The sequence below is a fragment of the Rhinolophus hipposideros genome (genome assembly GCF_964194185.1).
Source record: "Rhinolophus hipposideros genome assembly, chromosome: 8".
Classification (NCBI taxonomy): Eukaryota; Metazoa; Chordata; class Mammalia; order Chiroptera; family Rhinolophidae; genus Rhinolophus; species Rhinolophus hipposideros.
This window is the reverse complement of record NC_138054.1, coordinates 63,675,988-63,696,337: the sequence shown is the minus strand read 5'-3', so window position 1 is coordinate 63,696,337 and position 20,350 is coordinate 63,675,988. Positions and strand designations below refer to the sequence as shown.

Here is a 20,350-nt window from a genome sequence, read left to right as displayed (position 1 = left end):
CCTGGGGTGGGAGAAGAACCTGGGGTAATAGCTGCCTGCCAGCTCACACCAGAACTAGGAGTCCTCTGGTCCTGTCTGCGGAAGTGCATTGGGGAGTCAGGTGGGAGCCAGAGCTCCTTGCTGGATTTCCAAGGCTTTTTATCAGTTGTTGGCCCTTAACTAGGAAGGCCTCTCACTGCTGTCTCCCCTCTCATACACACCAGTGGGTGCTGGGAACCCCACAGTTGAGCCTGGCTTGGCCTAGCCTGCCTGCTCTGTGGACCCCAGGGAAGAGTCAAGGCTATGCACCAAGGGGAGGCCCTGTGGCTGAAGGTCCATCCCCAAGGTGAGGCAGGGATGAACCCCTCTCACCCATCCTGCTCTCCCTGGGTTTTCAGGCCTATGCCTGAGATAGAGAAGGGGACTGGAGCCAAGCCTCTTGGCTTTTCTTCTTCTACTTCCATCTCCTCAGAGGTACCTGCAAGGCATGGACTGGCACCTTCAGGCCTGGGCCCAAAACCGTTTTCTTCCTGGGGACCGGAGCAGTCCATGGCCTCTTGAGCTGGAGCAGCTGGTAGGGCAGATGGTCGGAATGGTGGGATCTCTCTTACTCTGTACTTGAGACTACTGAGGCGCGGTGGGGGCCCATCAGATAGTGATTCTTCTCGGCCCACAAATGGACAGGCCTCTTGATGCAAGAACTCTGGTGAACCTGGCAAAGAGCGCCAGCGGCGGGCAGGTGGGGCCAGGGGTTCCTGCCAATCAGCCACAGGCAAAGTTCCAGGCGCTGGTGCATCCAGGTCAAATACCAGGGAGATGACTGACTTGCTGGGCAGGTCAAAGAACTTGATCTTGCCACCCTTGAGGTCCTGGCGAGCACTGAAAGGATTGATTTTGGGGGTGCGGGCAGCACCACCTCGTGGCCGGTAGTAGGGGTCCAAGACGTTCACTGTATGTGAGGGCTTACGGGAGAAGATGTCTGACTGGCTTCGAGATAGCCAGATAGTACGTCGTGGGCGTGGGGACTTGGGAGGGATCTTGTCATCTAGTGAGCTCAGTCGCTTCACCCCAGGTCCTTTCTCCAAGACTCCTGAAGAACAGTGCATCAAGTCAGGGTTACTTTCACTAGTCATAACAAATGGAAGCGGCACTTTGTACCACAAAGTGACTTCACTTGGGAAAGCAAAATAGATACTGTTGTCTTAATTTCACCAATGAGAAAACAGACTCAACAAAAAGGAGGCAATATTCCAAGTCACAACTCTGTAAGAGTCCAATATTTTCCCCATCCCTTGCCCTTCCACCTTTCTTCTGGATTTGGGATCCTGCAATCACTGCCCCGGAGGGTAAGACCCTGCATCCCAATTTCCTCCCTTGGGGTCAGATTAGATACGCTGGTCTAATCTCTTACCCTTGAATGTGGGCTGCAGCTTCCGGTCTGTCTCCAGCTCTTCCTCATGTAGGCGGCTCAGAATTTCCTCCAGGGTCTTCCCAATCTCCACAAAGGATGGGCGCAATTTGGGGTCCATCTGTAGTCATCCACACCAGCCATTAGACCTGCCCCCCTACCTTCTACCCCAAAGATGGAATTTGAGTCTCTGGCATCTTTCAAGACTCAGATGTGCAGCTAAGAGATCTTTTCTGAAGGCTGGAGATCATGAGGGTGATTCCCAGAGCTAAAGTCAGGAAAGGTGCTATTGTCTAATACTTTCCCCTAACTCGGCACCCTTTCTGTGTGTCTTAAACCCTTGTTTGGCACAGAATCCTTCACAAGGGTATGCTCACATTGGTTTGTTCTTTCTTGAGTTCTGCTGCTAATGTGTTTTTTGGAGCTACCTAGACAAGGCCCACCTACCCCTTGGTTATAACAGGTAGGTCCAGCCTGAGCTGTACGAAATGAAGGCTAACGAGCCTTTCCCATGCACTTTTAGGACCAATGACCCACAGTCCAACTAAAACCTGACCAAAGCTTCATCAACATCCAAAGCAAGGGGTGGTGTGTCTACCCTGCCGGACGAGCACTGGATGTTACAAAACCATTTTCTTTCTTTGGTCCAGGGCTCTGGAGAGTCTGGCAGGCCCTCTAGTCTGGCAGAGGAGAGGTAAGTAGGCACTGTTATTCATCAGTGAAAATAAAGCCCCTCACAAGGCTAATTAGCAGCCTCTCCCTACAGTCATAACCAGGAGAAAAGGGTTCGGCGAACCCCTGACCAGAGCCAGGGGGAGGAAAGACTCACATTACAGCAGTTGAAGGTGAGCTGCAAAAAGTCTGGGGGACAGTCTCCCACCATGTGCTGGAAAGCGTCATAGTCCAACCCAAAGTTCTGTGGAGGGATATGGTGGGGAGGGGACAGGGGACATGGGTAGAGAGGTCATTAATCCCTCCATCCCTCCTGGCCTGCTCACAAAGGCTGGGAACTGCCCCTGAGAAGTAGCCACACTGACTGAGTTCCAGCAACTCCACCCCAAGGACAAAACAGTTCCACAGCCTCAAAAGCAGCCCCAGCCCGTGGTACTGACCCCATGCCTACAGCTCACCTCTGTGCGGGGAAGATAGTCCGGATCAGCCTGGATGCGTGCGATAATCTCACAGAGGATGATACCATAAGAGAACACGTCCGCCTGGTAGGTAGTGAAACCTCAGTTTCCCTCTCAATGGAGTGAGAAGTGGGCTTTCTGCCCCTCATGTCCACCAGCCCAGGCCTGGGCCCTGGGCCCTCCTGCCCATATTTCACTTCATTGACTGGAAACATTCATTACATTGACTGGCACATTCATTAGCTGCCAACTACCAGCCCTGCACTTTGCAAGAAGGATGTAGATCCCCACCCTGAATAAAGGGTGATCCTGACACCTTCTGCTAAGAGTGGATTCTAAGGAGAACCAGACCTTGAGGTGCCCAGACTCACCTTCTCATTGTAGTGCTCATCTCGGAGTACCTCAGGTGCCATCCAGAAGGGTGAGCCCACCACAGCCAGCTTCTCACTCCCCATGCTGTGGAGTGAGATTATACGGAAAATGAGCTTGCCGCTGGCTGGTGCAATGGGATATCTGAATATTGGGAATTCTTCTCCCCCAGGGATGGGCACAGACAGGGACAGACCAAATTTAGGGAGCTAAGATGAGCTGTGACCAAGTCCTGGCCTCTGGGGAGGAAGTTGGAGTTTTCCTTTTACCTCAGTCCCTTCTGCAACCCCAACACCCCTTAGGGCTACCCACCTCACATCGGGGATCTTCTCAGCCAGGCCAAAGTCAGCTACCACAGCAGAGTAACCATTCTCATCCCTCTTTATCAGGCAGTTCTAGGGTTCCCAAAGAAGAAGACAGTGTGGCTTAGAAGTAGGGACCAGCCAACCATTAAATTACCACCATCCCTCCCTGCCATGGGTACCTTGCTCTGTGATGAAACCGTACTCTTAGGCTGACCCTAGTGGTCAGATGACGTGGGGGCTCTGACAGCCATGTGAGATGAGTTAGGCCTCGGTCTTGGGTGGCTGCCCTGGGATTCTCATGCTCCAAACACAAACATTTATCTTTGCTTTCTATGTGCTAGGCATGGTTCTAAGTTCCAGAGATACCTCAATGAACAGAAACCCTTGTCCTCTTGGAGCTAACAATCTAGTGGAGGAAGACGGACTATCAGGCCCCTGGCCTCCCTTTCTCTTTTCCTCAGAATGAAGAAACCAAAGGCCAGACTTGACCTTTTGCCAGGTAATGTAAGCACAGGACAAGCACCCAAGCCTACACTACCTCTCACTGCCAACAGGAGCATAACCAACCTCCTCTCTGGTATTAAAAGTCTGTGATTTGGCTCTAATCAGCCAGCCTACCTCCCTACTCGCTCCCCTCTGCCACTGGTACCCCTATGCTCACATCTTCATCCAAACTTCTCACAGACATGTTTGACTTGTGAAGCCTTTGCTTATACTGTTCCCTTCCATTTGGAATGCTCTTCCAATTCTTTCACCTCAGAAAATTTCATGTGTTTTAAGGCGAGCTACCTTTCCAGCCCTGTCCTCTCCAGCTCTCACCTTCATTTCTCTCTCACCTCAGCTCCTTGAACTCCTCCTCCGTGCCACTTCCTTTTACAGTCTAGCAGGCTATCAGCTCTTCGGGAGCAAGTTCCGGTTCCTCACAGTGTTCAATTCATGGAAGAGGTTCAGGTCATGCTCACTGAACAAATGCTATTGTCTCCAGAGAAACGATGAACCCAAACAACTTATAAAGAAACACAAAGCAGCAACAAGCTCTCTCCAAATAGCTACATTCAAAATAGCCCTAAAGCACTCTGGCTCAGGAGGCACCTTACTCTACCCCTCTTCCTCCAGAGGCAGCACAGTAGGGATCCTTGGCTCACAGGGACATTTCTGGGGCCAGCAAGGCCCTATGTGACCCAAACCAGCTCTCCCTCCCTCTCACCAGACTTGGCATCCAGTTGCCAAGCCATTGCCAAGTCACCTCCGGCTTACTCCACATTAGATACAAATCAGTCCCTTACTCTGGCCTTGACATGTTTAACACTATTCTCTCTTCCTGACCTGGAAGAAGCCTGTGATTTCATCACATCCTCTCCTACCTTGGATCCCAGGTAGACGTGCACCAGCTCCGGCTTTCAAGCAGGAGGGGCCTTGTGCTCGTCCTGGCAATAGTTCTCCCATCAGTCCTGCTGGCTCAGCATCCCTCAGCTCCTTGACTTTGAATGTCTTTGAGACTATGGGCCCTAAGCCAGCTTGACTATTAGCTGAAGGCCGGGCTACAGGGCACTGGTCTATGAGGTAGCGGCAGCTCAGACCTGTCACCTGTTTTTCTCCCCTCTTCCTCTTTCACTAACAACTTAGGCTCCTGTCTCCAAGGCTCAGTCCAAAGTCCTATTTACTATTTGCTTTATAGCCCTCAGAAACAACCTTGTTAAATTCAGCTTGTAAATTCAGCAAGTAAGGAAGAGATCATGGCCTCAGTGCCCTGCCTTGTCAAAGCTGTTCAGTTTCTGCCCCACCTTCACCGTTCACTCAATGCAAACCACCCATTCAGGAGTGAGTGCCTTCAGAGTAGCTTCTCTGAGCGGCAGAGAAATGGCTACGGCACGGGTAGATCAGAGCTCTACAACATGGGACAAGGTTGCATGCCTCTGGTCTGGAGTAAGACCACTTCCCCTCTTAAAGCTTCTCCACAGCCAATAGATGGGTATTAGAGCCAAAGATAAAGATGGGATACTGAAAACCAAAAGTGCCGAACTTTAGCAGTCTGTATCTGAGGTGATAAGGAAAATGGGGAGGAGCCCTGACCAGGATTAGCCCCTTTGGGGTTTTCCAACAAACTCCTGAGCCTGCTTTTAACAGAGCCTCACTCAGCCAGTGAGGTTTGTCTGGCAGCACTTGCTGTTTTTACTTCCTTATCTCCCACTCATTCCTCAGTGGCTTCTGCTGGAAGAATTCTCACAGCGGACACCAATGAGTTCTATGGCATTAAGCTCAATAGACAAAATTAGTTCTTATATTACTTGATCTTTCTGCTATTGACTGCTGATTACTTCTGTCAGTGTTTTTACATATCATTCAGGAATCATTATTAGTACTGGGTGTGCAGAGGATAATTTGTCGTGGTCCTGGAGCTAACAGACTCTATTAGAGGCTATTCCTGTTCCTTTTTTATTCTTCTCTCCAGACTAATATGACACAACTGTTCTGGATTTCCTCTTCTACCGTTAGCTACTCTGCAGACTCCAGTACAAGCTCCTCTTCCCATTCCACGAGAACGATGCTCTCAGGGTTCTATCTCGGGCCGACAGCTCCTGTGCTCTTTTGTGGGGAACAGTCCACATTTCTTCTCTAATTACCACTGCTGTGCTGATGACTCCCAAGTGTATATCCTCAGCCCTGACCTTTTATCCTCAAGCTGCAGATCTGCACAAACTGTCTATTTCTGGACATCGCCTCCTGGATTACTTATATTCTCCATACATGCAAACCTGGACTCATTTGTCCAAAAGCTAAAACTCTAGCTGTATTGTTATGTCATCTGGTACTGTCAATTTCCACCCAGTTTGTTAAGCTAGAAACCTGGGAAGCATCCTAGATTTTTTACTCTTACTCCAACTAATTTTAGCTTCTAAATGTTTTTCAAATCAGTCCCTCCCTCTTCCTCCCACTACTATTGCCCTACTTCAGGTCCCCGTCGTTCCTCCTTTGAATATTGCAATACTTTTCTAACTGGTCTCTCTGGCTTGGCCAGGGCTTGATGTCCCTGATGCATCTTCTCATTCCTGTCAGCATGACCTTCTTGAAATGCATATCTACCTGTGTTACTCCCCTATTTTAAAAGCAACAGTGACATATGGTATGATTCCACTTATATCAAATGTCCAGAATAAGCAAATCCATAGAAACTGAGTAGGACTGATGGGAGAGGAGAAGAGGATATGGGGTTTTCCTTTTGGAGGGATGGAAATTAAATAGTGGTGGTTGAATATATAAAAAAACACTGAAATGTATACTTTGAAAGGGTGAATTTTATGTGGAAGTATATTTCAAAAAAGCTGTTACTTTATAAAAGTCGACAACAGTTCATTTCCTATCTAAAAGATAACATCCGAGTTAGAGAGTATAATATGATCACATTCCTCTTTTTAAAAAAAAAAAATGATTTTATTGGGGGAAGGGGAACAGGACTTTATTGGGGAAACAGTGTGTACTTCCAGGACACTCCTCTCTTTTCAAGTTTTATCTCTTACCACTCTAACCTCAAAGTCTGCACATCATACTGTTTATGCCTCTATGCCTTTGTTTATGCAATTCCCTTTATCTGGTCTCATCCGGAATATTAATGCATCCCTACACCCTCCACACAATACTTAGTAGAATTCAATTTTCAAGATTAAGTTAGGCATCATGTCTTCCAAGAAGCCTTCTCTATACCCTCAAGTTGGGTTAAATATCCTTTTTTCAAAGCATCCTAATACACTCTCTCTAACCTTAGCAATTGCCATATTATAATGAACGTGTCTGTTTCTACAGTCCCTTCCTATAGCTATAGATTGTAAGCTGTAGACTACCAGCTTTAGGAAAGCAGAAATGTCTTAAGAGGGAGGTGGCCTAAAGAATATTTCCTAGCCCCATGGGTAAGGGAAAGATTGTCTACTTCTGTTTGTGCAGTACCCTAGAAATCATAAAACTTTTTTTTTTTTTTTAAGGAGGGCACAGCTCACAGTAGCCCATGTGGGGATCAAACCAACTATCTTGGTGTTATCAGCACCATGCTCTAACCAACTGAGCTAATCAGCCACTGTCTATAAAACATTTTTAAAAAATACAATCCCAGTGCTTCTTCAAAACAACATTGTGAGGTAGGCAGATCTGAGATTTTTACAATTTCAGATAAGAAAAGTGAAGCTTACAACTGTAAGTGGTAAAAACCCAGATTTCCCAATTCTAAAGAGTCCCTACCTGATGATTTTGGCTTCTCCAGAGGAACAGGCTGAAAAGCTTTCCACTGGAGACGGCATAGCAGGAACAATGTAATCTTAAAATAGCAGCAATAGCTGGGGCCCATGGAGAAGGCAGCACTGTTTGTGTAGGCAATACAATAAAACCCCTTCATTTGTGATGCAAGCTCCTACCTCCAATATGGGTTAATCCAAGGGTATCTAGTGTAATGATTGCATTTCTCACCCAACTTGGACATAGCCCCAGTACAGATTACAAAATATGAAGTTCAGACCGTGGTGGGGTTCTGAAGAAGCCAGATCAATTTTCAGGCTGTGCGGGATGGAAGGTCCATTACACAGAGGATGAAAAATGCTTTATTCAAAGGTATCCTTGCCTAGAGTAAGCAGCAGACATCAGAGAGGCCCAGTCAGACTTCCTGAGGCTAGAGGTGACCTTTTCAGGTTCAAAAAGGAGCCCAGGCACTGTTGCTGCCTGGCTCCTAGTCCTTTTCATCCTCACACTGCTACATGTTTACCTCTTCAATGGCAGGGAGGATCCCACTCATCTCTATCTCTATGTAACCTAGCACAGACACACAGAAAGAGCTTAGCAAAAGTTTGTTACATGAAAGTTTGGATAAAATGAAAATAAGAGAAAGTTGTGATAGATGGCTGAAGCAAAGGGGCTCCTTTCAAAAGTATATGTCAAAGGCATACACTAATCATACGTACATTCGATTCTCCAGTGTGGGGACTGAGCTAAGAGACTCAAAGGGGTGGCCATGAATGCATTTCTGGAAGCCAACACAAATCCTTCAGAACTGGGTCAGAGCAGACACTTGAGAGCACTTCCTGAGGTCTCCTAGAACAACTGCACAGTCAATATTAGCACTGAATAAAACCACCACACCAGAGGGAGATCAGAGACTTCCTAAATGCCCAGAGACTGTCTCTTATAAGATGATCTGGTTTGTCGTCTCAGCCCTTGCCCTCCATCCCACTATGTGGTCCCATATCTTTACCGTAGCTCTTGTGTAATATCTGCACTATGTAATATCTGTCTCCCCAACTAGACTAAAAGCCCACGGATGGTACAGATTGGGTTCCAGTAACTTCTATGTCCCCGATACTATGTCCTCTAATAACATAGTATAAATGGTTTCCCAAAACTACTGATGATTCTCATTATAAAAAATAACTATTAAAAAATACCCCTACAGGGTGCCCTAAAAACACTCTCTACATCGCTCCAGTATTCGACTTTGTTCCTAATTCATGCTCTCTTCAGTCTCTGAAACTTGGCATTTTCTGTTCCTAGTTGTATGGTATAGCCTAAGACCACAGCTGGATAAGCTTTACACTCTGATGGACTCACCGGAATAGCTTCTATGGAGTACACACACACACCAACAACTAAGAATAAAGGTATAATTCATAACTCGTACTCCTAGGGGTGTACAAACACAGTGGTGCATGCCTGATCCTGGGCAGCAATGGTATTAAGCAGAAACAAACTGCTCTCTCAGCTGCCCCTAAGAGACAACAAGCCTCATGTACAGCTGTATAGTTACTCCTAGAGCTATAGCTAAAAGCCTGTATGTGGTTATTGCCACTTTTTGATGGAGATCATGAACTGAATATTTTTAAAGCCACACTATCTCCCACTTCCTTCGAACTAAACTATTAGCATTGCCACTGCATAAATCAATTTCTTTTTAAGTTTTTTTTATTAATTTTATTGGGGAATATTGAGGAACAGTGTGTTTCTCCAGGGCCCATCAGCTCCAAGTCATTGTCCTTCAATCTAGTTGTGGAGGACGCAGTTCAGCTCCTGGTCCAGTCACCGTTTTCAATTTTCAGTTGCAGGGGGCGCAGCCCACCATCCCATGCAGGAATTGAACCAGCAGCCTTGTTGAGAGCTCGCACTCTAACCAACTGAGCCATCTGGCTGCCACTCTGGAAGCTCAGTGGCAGCTCATTGTCTTCAATCTAGTTGTGAGGGCACAGCTCACTGGCCCACGTGGGAATCGAACCGGCAACCCTGTTGTTCAGAGCTCGTGCTTTAGCCAACTGAGCCATTCGGCTGCCCCTCAATTTCTTAGAAGTAATTACAAAATTAGATTGAACAACTATATCTGACAGACTTTTCACTCTTGAAAGCAGTATTGCTGTAACCACTGACATGTGAATCCTGCAAAGGCAATACTCTTTTCAGGAGGCACTCTGATAGGAAACTAGGGATCTTTTTTGCCTCTACCACAGGCTCAGGATTATTTGGAAAAAGGCATCCCACCTGGAATGTGTTCCCACTACTTTAAATCCCTCCTGTGAGCTCTGGTCTGAGAAGCCCAAGACTAATGGTTTCTGTGAGGTCAAGGACAGAATCCATTTCATGGACTGGGAACACAGTCCCAAGGGTACTGAAGTCATTTGGAGGGGTGGGACAAAACTGGGTCTGGGACTCAAAATCTCAGCTCTTGAGCAGATGTTTTGGCCTCTGTGCTATCAAGGGCATTCTCTGAAAGAGGACCAGGAAGCCACTTCTCTAACAGGCTCTATGCGAGGTGTGAGACACAAAACGATAGTACAAACAAATAATATGAAGTGAACGCTACTAAAGCATATGTAAGCCTTTTATTGTCCTTAAAGAATGCAAACTCAGACCCAAGGTTGACAATGAGGAAATAATTTGGAAACCTCAAAGCGCTACTCTGTCCCTTTAGCCTTATTTGTCCCTTGGGGTTTCTCATTCTTATGGTCACTGTCACCACCATACAGGTCTCCTGGATGGGGCTGCTCTGGCTTAGGTGTAGACATGCAACTTTCTCCCTAATCACTGCAACAGAGTTACAGTGAGGCTGCAACATTCAGACAAAAGCTCAGAGATGATAAAAGGGCAATGAACACAGACAGTCTCTCCTATTGGATGGTCTGGCTTGTAAAATTCACTTGTTTTTCTTCAGTTTGAGATTTGCTACAGTGTATTCCAGTTTACAAACTCACCACCTGGAAGTACAAGTTTCTTCAGTACCTCCTTAAAGTTTAGACCCAAGAAAGCACAGCCCAGAGACACAGTTCTTTCTCCTAAGTTCCTAGTTTCTCATCTCAAGCCACGGACACTGGGCATACCTACTCCCTGTTAGGAAAACCAAAGGATAATAGTCTTACCCTATAGGTCCAAAAAGGTTACAGTAATTTTTTACAACATGACAAGCCCAGACAAAACCACACTCAAACGCTATCACAATGAGATAAAGTGCTGTGGGAGCACAGAAGAGAATATGATGAGGTCGTAGGCACTCACTGGGGAAGCTTTCCTCCAGAAAGCCTAGCGATATTTCTTTTCTCTGAAAACCTATCTATCGTCTATGGCTGAACACTCAATTGTGAAATGCTGTAGGCTGTTTTGCAATTAATTCCTAACAAGACTCTAAGTACCTCTAGGTCAGAAATTGTCCTTTTCTAATATTCCTTCATCCATGGTGCCAGGCACAGGAGACACTCATATAAGCGTGGGGTAAATATCTGTATGACTGATAAATAACTTGTCATGATCTCCTTCCACCTTGGAGGAAATGATGCTCTCTGAGTAGGAAGCAAAAATTTGATTTTGGCTGCATGCCCAAGGCAAGAATAGCCTATCAACTTAAGGCAGTGTCTAACCCCACCCATTTGCCTGGGGGAGACAACCCCACCCATTTGCCTGGAGGAAGTGCAGTTTTCTTAGTCCTGACTTTCTATAACATTCCAGGGTATGAGAAAAAGCTGATAGAGGGAAAATATACCACCTTCCATGTCCCAGCTGTCCAAGTATCTAGTCCTTGCTGATGAAAATGAACTAGGCCTCAGATAGTCACCAGATTCCACTTGCCAGTCTTAGGGCTCCTTCACTAACAGTGCAGTTGACTAAAAATGGCGCTGCCACAACCAGTGGGCCCTATGGTCGGTCACCTCCCAAAGCTATTTTCTGTGTAGTAGCTTATAAACCAATGACCAGGGTCCCTCAGGGACAGTACTGCTGTTTGAAACACCAGAACCATTCTAGGGTCAGATAGCCAGAGATTGACTGCTCTAGGCCTTATTGGCTCTGAATGCACAGCCTGCTTTTGTTTCCTTTGCAAATGTTTTCTTATAACGGGCTCCCTTACCCCTCATCCATGACAGAAGGGGTGTAGGAGTATGTGTATGCAAGTATGTGTATGTGTTGAGGGTGGGGAACGAAATGACAGCTATTCGTGAAAAGGTACAAAACTCCCATGTACCTCCCTAGAAGACCTTAAATCATCTCTTGGACTGAAGTCGTATTAGATGATTTACACTTCTCACATCAGTGATCAAACACTATTATGTATATAAGCCTTGTCCCAGTGGTGTCCTGGGCCACTTGGCCCTGAGGTGTCTGCCCTGTAGCATGGCCAGCTTCCTCTAAAAGCAACTCTTTTCTAACCTGGTCACACAGCAATTTGGACAGCAAGAGAATACTACAGAGACCAGCTGACGCCAGAGAGGAACTGGCAGGATGGCAGAAACTCAATCGCACAGACAGAAAATGGGTCAGTACATTATGGCCCTCAAAACCTGCACTCAAGTGACTAAAAATCACTGAACTGTTGCTCTCAGTGAAGAGCTACTTCCTGGAGGTCATGAGAGAGAACACTAAGAGACAGGCTCCCACATTGTCTGGACTGCTGTCACTCCTATGGAGCAAAAAAAACCTCTTAACTCTCCTCCTGCAACACCCGTATCTAGGAGGCTGAAGTCAAGAGTGAAGGTTTTCAAGATGTATGTGTTGCCTGGCTCAACACTGAAAGGTACCTACTGTGAGCTGAGATTTAGCTATACAGAGTAATAAGTTAAATCCTCTATAATTAAATGTTAAATCTATAAGTGATCTCCATCATTCTGAATCTCATTAATGACTGGTTTCTTAACAAAGCTTTCTCCGTAATGGAGGAGAGTATCTCAAAGAGTTGTGCAAGTAAAGCCTTCGTACCTTAGATGTGAGGTCCCGATGGAAAATGCCTTTGAAGTGAAGGTAGCTGAGGCCCACTGCTATGTCATAGGCCAGTTTCACCCTCACAGTCCAGGGCAAATGCAGGTTACTGTCTAGCAACTGTTCCAGGTTTCCAGAGTTGATATACTGCAAAACAGAAGGAAAACCCAGCTACCATTTGTCTGGCTGTGAAACCACTAGAGAATAAACACCAACAAGATAGAGAATGGATGTTTTTGTTTGTTTGTTTTTAAGTTATTGAGGGCTTATTCTGTATCTGGGCACAGTGGTAAGTACTACACACAAAGATACCTTTCTTTAAGGAGATCACAATCTATTAAGGGACATAGACAAACAATACCATGTCGTAACCACTAATATATAGCCGTGTACATGTACAACAGCACTGGGCAGTACAGAGAAAAAAGTTACTCACTCAATCTGAACATGTTAGAGAAAGCTGCATAGAGGAAATAAGGAGTCAAAGGATAACCGAGGGAGCAGGAAAGACAGACCACACAGAGGGAGCAGCATATGCAAAGATATAGGTTAAATGCATGGTCGTATAGGAAACTAATTTACTCGATATGGCGATAGTTCATGAACAGGAGAGGCAGGTGAGGCTGATATGCTTTGCTATTTTATCCTGCCTTTAAGGAACAAAAGAAAGCCTTTTAAGCAGAAGAGCAACATGTTCATGTTTGCTTTTTAAAGAACAGATTATTTTAGCAACGGTATGATAGATGGATTAGAGTGGAGAATATGGAGAGGGCAAAATAGGCTAGGAGATTGTTACAATAATCCTGGTGAAAGAAGGGTGCCTGAGTTATGGCAATAGTGGAGGCACTGGAATAGAGCAAGATTCAAGATGTATTTAGATGGCAGAGTTTAAAAAAAAAAACACTTAATGGCTGCCTGGATGGGGGGCATGAGGGCAATGAAAAGCTATAGGTTGATCCAAGCTATTGGTCCCTGGATGCCATTATCAAATATCCAGAATACAGGGACAGAAGCAGGTTTCTGAAGAAGAGACAATGTTAAAAGATAGCGAGTTCAGCTAGGATGTGTTGAATTTAAAGGCTTGTAGGGCAACCAAGGTGGAGAGTCAGTTTAAAGTTCAAGAACAAAGGCTGGGCTAAAGACTTTGGAGGCAATCACATTGAGCGGAGGCCAAGTGAAATTGCCCAGTAGCTAACCTGTAAGATGGGAAACTAACATTTAAAGGAGCAGGCAGAAGAAGAATCAAGCAAGCATGTCATCACAGAAATCAAAGGAGAACATTCCAAAGAGGAAAAGACCCAAAGTATCAAATACTATAGATCAAGTAAGATGAACATTAAAAGTGTCTCCTGAATGTGTAACTAGGAAGTCACTGGCAACCATGGCCAGAGCAGTTTCAGTAAAATTGTCAAGATCAGAGTAAGACCAAAGTGGCCTGAGGAGTGAGTAGGAGAAAAGCTATGGAGAAACTATGTTAAGATGCACTCTTTCAAGAAATTTAGCTGTTTATCATTCCTCCATACCCGTGAAGGGCTGCGGGGCTTTTTTTTTTTTTAAGAGCAAATAAGCATATTTATACAGAGATGATAATAAAAACAACAACAGGCAATATTTATTTATATAGTACTTACTTTGTGCCAAGCACTATTCTAAGAACTTTACACTAATTATCTCACTTAATCTGCAAATAAATATAAGCCTATAAGGTAAGTGTACTAATATCTTCATTTTACAAAGGCATTTAGAGGCTAAGAAACTTGCTCAAGGTTATCCAGCTATTAAGGAGCAGGGCCACAGTTCAAACCCAGGCAGTCTGGCTCCAGAGTCCATGCTCTTTAGCACGGCATTACACTCGAGAGTCAGAGGACACAGTACCCAAGTCAGAGAATCTTATGTAGAACATGAGCTCAGTCTTTTTGCCAATTAGGTTATTGAATTTATTCAAACCATACATGATGTATTATTAGCTCCCTCCTCCTCCCAAGGAAGAAAAGGGGGCAAATTCCTCTAAGCCTAAAATTAAGCTTTTAATACCTATTATGGGGGGGTTTATTGAATTTACAAAAGACTAGGGAACCTAATGTAACAGGAGGTAAGAGATCTGAATTTTAGTCCACTTTTGTCTCTTAATAGTCATTTAACTTTGGACAAATCAACTAATAAGGCTATCCTTCAGTTTTCTCATCTATAAAATACGTATGATAATCCCTGATCTATATAACAATGTTATAACGAGAATCTAATACAAATATATGAAAGTGCTTACAAAAGTTGAAGTGCCAGATAATCAGATTTTCTGACATGGTAACATAAGCATCAAAAAGAACCAGCTGGGGGCAGCACGATGCTGCATTTCAGATCCTTGGATGAGGCAGATAAGCTTGGGCAAGGCAAACAGAATGGCTAAAAATACACCTATCTTCTCAAAAGGGAAACCTGTCCATCGGCTTCATCCTGCTTGATAATCCATCTTTGGCAATCTCAAAATGAGATATAATGATGGCATTAACATAGTGCCTTCGTCTCTTTATGCTAGCTGAATTATTCACGGTTCACATTTGAGGTGCTCATTTGCTAAAAAGAAACTGAACCTGCAAAGTCCAAGCTACGTGGGAGCAACAAAGCTGATGCCTAATCATGCAGATAAATTTCTTTAGTTCTGAGAGTCAGAAAGGTCTGAGAGGTGGTTCTTTCCTTTGGCATGGTGACAATGTGACATGGAAGGCCTGACTTTAGGAGCCACTCAAGTTTCCCAACTGAAGGCCAGGCAGAAAAGACCATGATGAAAAGGCTGTATGTGCACTGTCTGTGGGCCAGGCTAAGCCAGCACTTTTGATTCTAGTTCAGAGAAACACATGTTTATTCTGTTCAGCCATGTCTCTGAAGGGCTGAGAAATCCACAGACCAAGCACAAGGGTGGAAAGCAGAGGAGAAAGGTGAGACAAAGTGAGGAATCACACAGACTAGTCGTGGCTGGATTTTCCAGGCAAGATGGGAAAAGCACAAACCAAGACCAGAGAGGGAAACCAAATGGAGTTTATTGTTACAATCAATTTCTCTTGCTGGCCTTTGGTGAATACTTTGGTAGGGCTGATAAACCTCTAGGCCTTCAGAAACCACAACTTCTCAATATCTCAAGATCTTTTGCATCTATGAGGACAGGAAGTTTGAGATCTGCCAACAAGGAAAATTTCTAAGTTGCCACACACTCTGTGTGCCCATTAGTTGGAACGTTCACTTCCCATAAGCAACTCCCCGTGCAGACTCAGCTGCTGTGTCCTCTGAACAACTCCCTCTACGAGAAGCAGAGGCAACAACAACTGCACTAGCACATTCAGCTTTCAGAGATGAGGATAACAGCTGTTTGCTTTCATTTTCTTCCAGACCACTTCATTGGGCAGCCCTACAAAACAACTTAAGGCACTGGCTATACGTTAAAACTGTTATACGTTAAAACTAGAGAGAAGTTTTACATTTTACATTTCTTATTGTTCTTTTAAACTTTCAAGTTCAGAAAACTATAATATCAGCCACTCACATGTGTTATAGGTTCTTCGATACCTCTGAGAGACTATTCCCCAACTTCACCTACACCAAAACCTGTTTCTCCTCCTCATGATCTAATAAAATTTTATAACAGAGTTTCTGCCATTTCACTTGTGCTTGATGCTTGGCTTCATTAAAAATTCTTTTCCTAGAAGGCACTCAATAAATAAATGTATGTTCATGACTAACCAATATTATTTATGCAAGAAATCATATGCCAAAAGTCACCCTAAAAAATCACCACAGGGACAGAGAAGTGGACACTCAGCTCTCCACTCGGCAATATCAATTCAGGTTATTTCTACAAACATTTATTGAGCATTCCTCCCCTTCCTGCCACACCCGTATGAGAGTAAGAACCTGTCTGTTTACATCAACAGTATAGCCCCCAGTGATTAGAAGAAAGCCTAGCACATAATAAATGTGGATATATAAAGATGAATAATATTCAGTTTATATATATTTTTTTTTAATTTTTTTTATTGGGAATATTGGGGAACAGTGTGTTTTCCAGGACCCATCAGTCATTGTCCTTCAGTCTAGTTGTGGAGGGCACAGTTCAGCTCCAAGCCCAGTCGCCGTTTTTAATCTTTAGTTGCAGGGGGCGCAGCCCACCATCCCGTGCCGGAATCGAACGGGCAACCTTGTTGTTAAGAGCTATCTGGTGGCCCCTCTGTTTATAAAGAAGTACAGTGAAAGACATACAGGTAAGTAAATAATACCATAATACCAATACCCCTTTAGCAGAGGTAAATACCTGGGGTATAAAAGTAGAAACTGACTCTACCTGAGGAGTTTAGAAAGTTTCAGAGAGAAAGTAACATCTGAGTTGGATCCTAAAAGATAGATAAAAGTTGTCTAGGCTGAGAATATGGTTCTTCCCATGTATCCCCTGTAGCCTCTGATGGTTCCAACTCAGGCACAGACACATAAACATGCCCACACAGAATATTCTGGAGCAGCACGAGGCAATACCTACCACGCACTACACCCCAGGGCTCCTGTGCCAATTCTTGCTGATTCTAGTCAGCTACAGTAGCCTCACCCGCTCATAATCAACCAGTAAGAAGGGTAAGACAAAATGGTTAGTTGTGTTTTTTTTCACTTTGAATTATCAATGTACTGATATCTGCAACCAAACAAGCTTATCTCTTAACAGTGGTTCAAACCCACATTCAGAGAAGCTCTGAAGAAAAGATCAACTGCAAGAATTATTCCTTTTTGAAAAATCTACCTAACCAGCCTGGAGCTAGAGCGCTTATCCAAAGCAGATAAATGTGCTGCCATCCAACTAACAGAGATCATTTTCGACCACCTAATTAGCGGGGTTGTCCTGAAAAAGATCCATCCACCTACACAAACACTGAAAACCTACTATGTGAAAATACAAAGGTAAATGGGGCCAGTCTCTGCCCTTAGTTCACAGTCTAGGAGAGATGACATATAATCAACTAAGAGCTTTTTTTCCACATAGGACAATAACATGATTAGACATGCTACACAGAAATAACATTCTAGCAATAATATAAAAACTGTATGGAAAGATCAGGAATTGAGGCTTAGAGAATAGTTAGGAAGCTTCTGGAATCATCCAAGTGGGAAGTAAAAAAGCCCCGAATAAGACAATGGCAGCAAGAATGGAAAAGAGGTTAATATCTAGAGACATCTCAGAGGTAGAATCAACAGGATTTTGTGTTTAATCAAAGGCAGTGACTAATTAAAAGAGATAAGGCATACAAAGTATGTCCAGCACAGTGCTTAGCTCAGAGTACACAACTCATTCTCCCCTATCAACATCTTATCATCATTCCTTCTGTGGGTTACTCCAATAGCTTTCTAACTAGTCTTCTGGTTCCCTTCTTACATCTTGAACACACTTAGGCCTCATTCCAATTTTACATAATACAGCCAAGATAATCCTTCTGAAATGCCAACCTGAAGCCACTCCCCTGTTAAAATTATTCAATGATGCCCTACTTAGGATAAAACCCACAATCTTTAGCATGGCATACAATGGCATACTTTATGCATGGTATACTCCTGCTTATAAAGGTTTCACTCCCTGCTTACCTGCACATTTGTACACACTGCTGATCCATTTACCTGGATTATCCTTCCCTCACCTAGGCCTGGCTAATCACTCATTTTGAGGATTCATTTCCATTTCATGGATACCCAAATGTAGGGTTGGGAGTAACAAAGACATTCTATGCAAAAGGAACACAAATATAAAGTGCAGAGATTAGTAGTTATCTTTTTTTTTTCTGCATAAAGTAGGGGAGAAGGGATGAGGGGAAGGTACTGCAACAGTCCAGATGAGAGATGGCCAAATGCCTGCTTTAGAGTGCTATTTTAGGCTTGAAAAAGTGGGCTAGAGTTAGGATATGCAGAAGTAGAATCTAAAATATTTAGCAACTGAGTGATACATATGAGAACTGAGGGAAAAAATTCACAGGCAACTCAGAAATTCCAAATTAAGGTGCTCAGAGAAACAGTGGGAAAAGATGCTGTAATCTTATGTGTCTTCAGTGAGTCAGAAACCAGCATCAATGTCAAATAGCCAAATCAGTGGCTTGTTGAATCTCTGTTCTTTGGATGGGCCCTCTATAGAGGAGGGCCTGGGCCCCGACCTAGTTTTCACTGAAGCCCAACAATGCCATTGTGTTGGCCACTGTATGTTTGTTGGTCGGCTCTAAATACAAAGGCTAGCAGACACCCCGTCCTGCTGGCTTGGTTTAAAGAAAAAAAGAAAGCTTTGTTACTGCCCTGGGTAATTCCAGGACAGGCATCCCAAGAGCACCCTGTGGGAGGCTTGTGCTCCAAAGGAGCCTCCTGTTCTCAGCCCAAGGTCCCACAGCCATTACAAGCGTACATCGTACATCTGCCAAGGCCCACGTTCGCCATGGCCCAGCCTCCATTCCAGGAGGCCCACCAGGGCCTGCTGGGCTGAAACAGTCAGTCGTAGTTAACTCAAAGAGAAAGGGAATTCAACACGTGTTTCAGAATATTTAAATGTTTCTCTCTCGCTGCTTTCAAACATGCCTATCTACTTCCTAGAATACTCCTCCCCTTCATAGCTTTGCTCATTCGTATTCATCCTTCTAAACCCAGCCCAAGTCTCTTATTTTGGAAAGCATTTCCTGATACCCCATCCCATATTTTGTGTCCCGTTAGCCTCCTGTATGTATATTTTGGTTTATTTTGTAGTATATATAATCTTGATGGCAGAGACCAGGTGTTTCTCAGTTTTGTAAGCCCAGCATCCATCCAGTAAAGTGAACGGTAAATTGTTGAATAAACAAAGGATAGAGTACATTTAAATAAATGGAGGCAGTTTTTAAGTTCTCTCTTTTATTAGAAACCTTCCCAATTCAGTCATTAATGTAATTTAAGATCAAAAAGAGAAATATGTTTTTAGAGGAATTTTCTGATAAATACCATGTACAACAAATATTTAATAATGCCTACTGTACGGCAGGTACTATGGTAGCATTGGATAAAGTGAACTATAAAACAATGTCTTTGGCCACTCAGTGATATGAAATTCTGAGAGTCACTTTACCACCCTTATCAGCAGACTCCTTAAAGGGGTCAGAATCACATGGACTTAAAAAAATATAACTGAGATCTCCTTTTGGAAATTATAGAAGATATTTCTTTTATCAGTATCTAAAAGCCAAGTAGAGGAGGCTATAAAGATATCTCCCCTACTTCCCTCACATTTCCCACAGATAGACACTATGAACCTATTCACCACTTTAAAGAACGTAAGTTTGTTTAAGGTACCTGAAGTAGTACGAGTGTTTTTCTATGCATGTAAGCTGCTATAAACATCAACACGATTGCTTATCTATGGATTCAAAAGAATATGATTAAGTTTTCCCCATTGATTTGTAACTCTAACATCAATCATCTCATAATTAAAATCGAATTTGTTAAATAAAGTAAATGTTAAAAGATAAATCTGTAGAACAAATCTTCTCAAAGAAACAAACTAAGACAATAAGAAAACTGTTCCCTTCATCCCATGATGCTCTACTATAATAGCAATCAATTGTCTCAGACATAATGTAAGATCAGGCCAGGGCTCCTGACACTCCATCCTGTCTGCTTTCCTACCCCCAAATCCATAACTCTACCAGCAACATGGCTATTGGAGCCATGTTTAAAAGCATTCTTCCCTCCGGCTTGCTACCTGACGCACATCTACAACAACCCTGCACTGTCCAGATCTAGACAGGAATGTCTGACATTCACATGGTGATTTGAGCTCAGAGTGAATGGAGCTCAAAGCAATCCCTTAGGAAGACAAAGCACCTTGCCTGCCCACCAGATCTGAGGAGCTGGGGCTTGACAATGGACAAAATGAAAATGAAAACCAAAACAGGTTAACTTTCTAATTAAGGTGA

The 20,350-nt window shown here is 44.0% G+C and overlaps 1 protein-coding gene across 2 annotated transcripts in view; it reads right to left on the bottom strand.

The window, feature by feature from the left end:
- Nucleotides 1-205: 205 nt before the first annotated feature.
- TESK2 (testis associated actin remodelling kinase 2) overlaps nucleotides 206-20,350 on the bottom strand; it is a 113,306-nt gene continuing 93,161 nt past the window's right edge. The window contains exons 5-11 of one of the 2 annotated variants that reach the window (XM_081055015.1): nucleotides 12,396-12,542; nucleotides 3,199-3,281; nucleotides 2,889-2,973; nucleotides 2,518-2,601; nucleotides 2,217-2,303; nucleotides 1,391-1,508; nucleotides 206-1,069 (exon numbers count right to left, since the gene is read on the bottom strand). In XM_081055015.1, the coding sequence (XP_080911141.1) occupies nucleotides 348-1,069; nucleotides 1,391-1,508; nucleotides 2,217-2,303; nucleotides 2,518-2,601; nucleotides 2,889-2,973; nucleotides 3,199-3,281; nucleotides 12,396-12,542 (1,326 nt within the window). In that variant the 3' untranslated portion in view covers nucleotides 206-347. The remainder of the gene's footprint in view (nucleotides 1,070-1,390; nucleotides 1,509-2,216; nucleotides 2,304-2,517; nucleotides 2,602-2,888; nucleotides 2,974-3,198; nucleotides 3,282-12,395; nucleotides 12,543-20,350) is intronic. The other variant, XM_081055016.1, reaches the window with a different exon arrangement.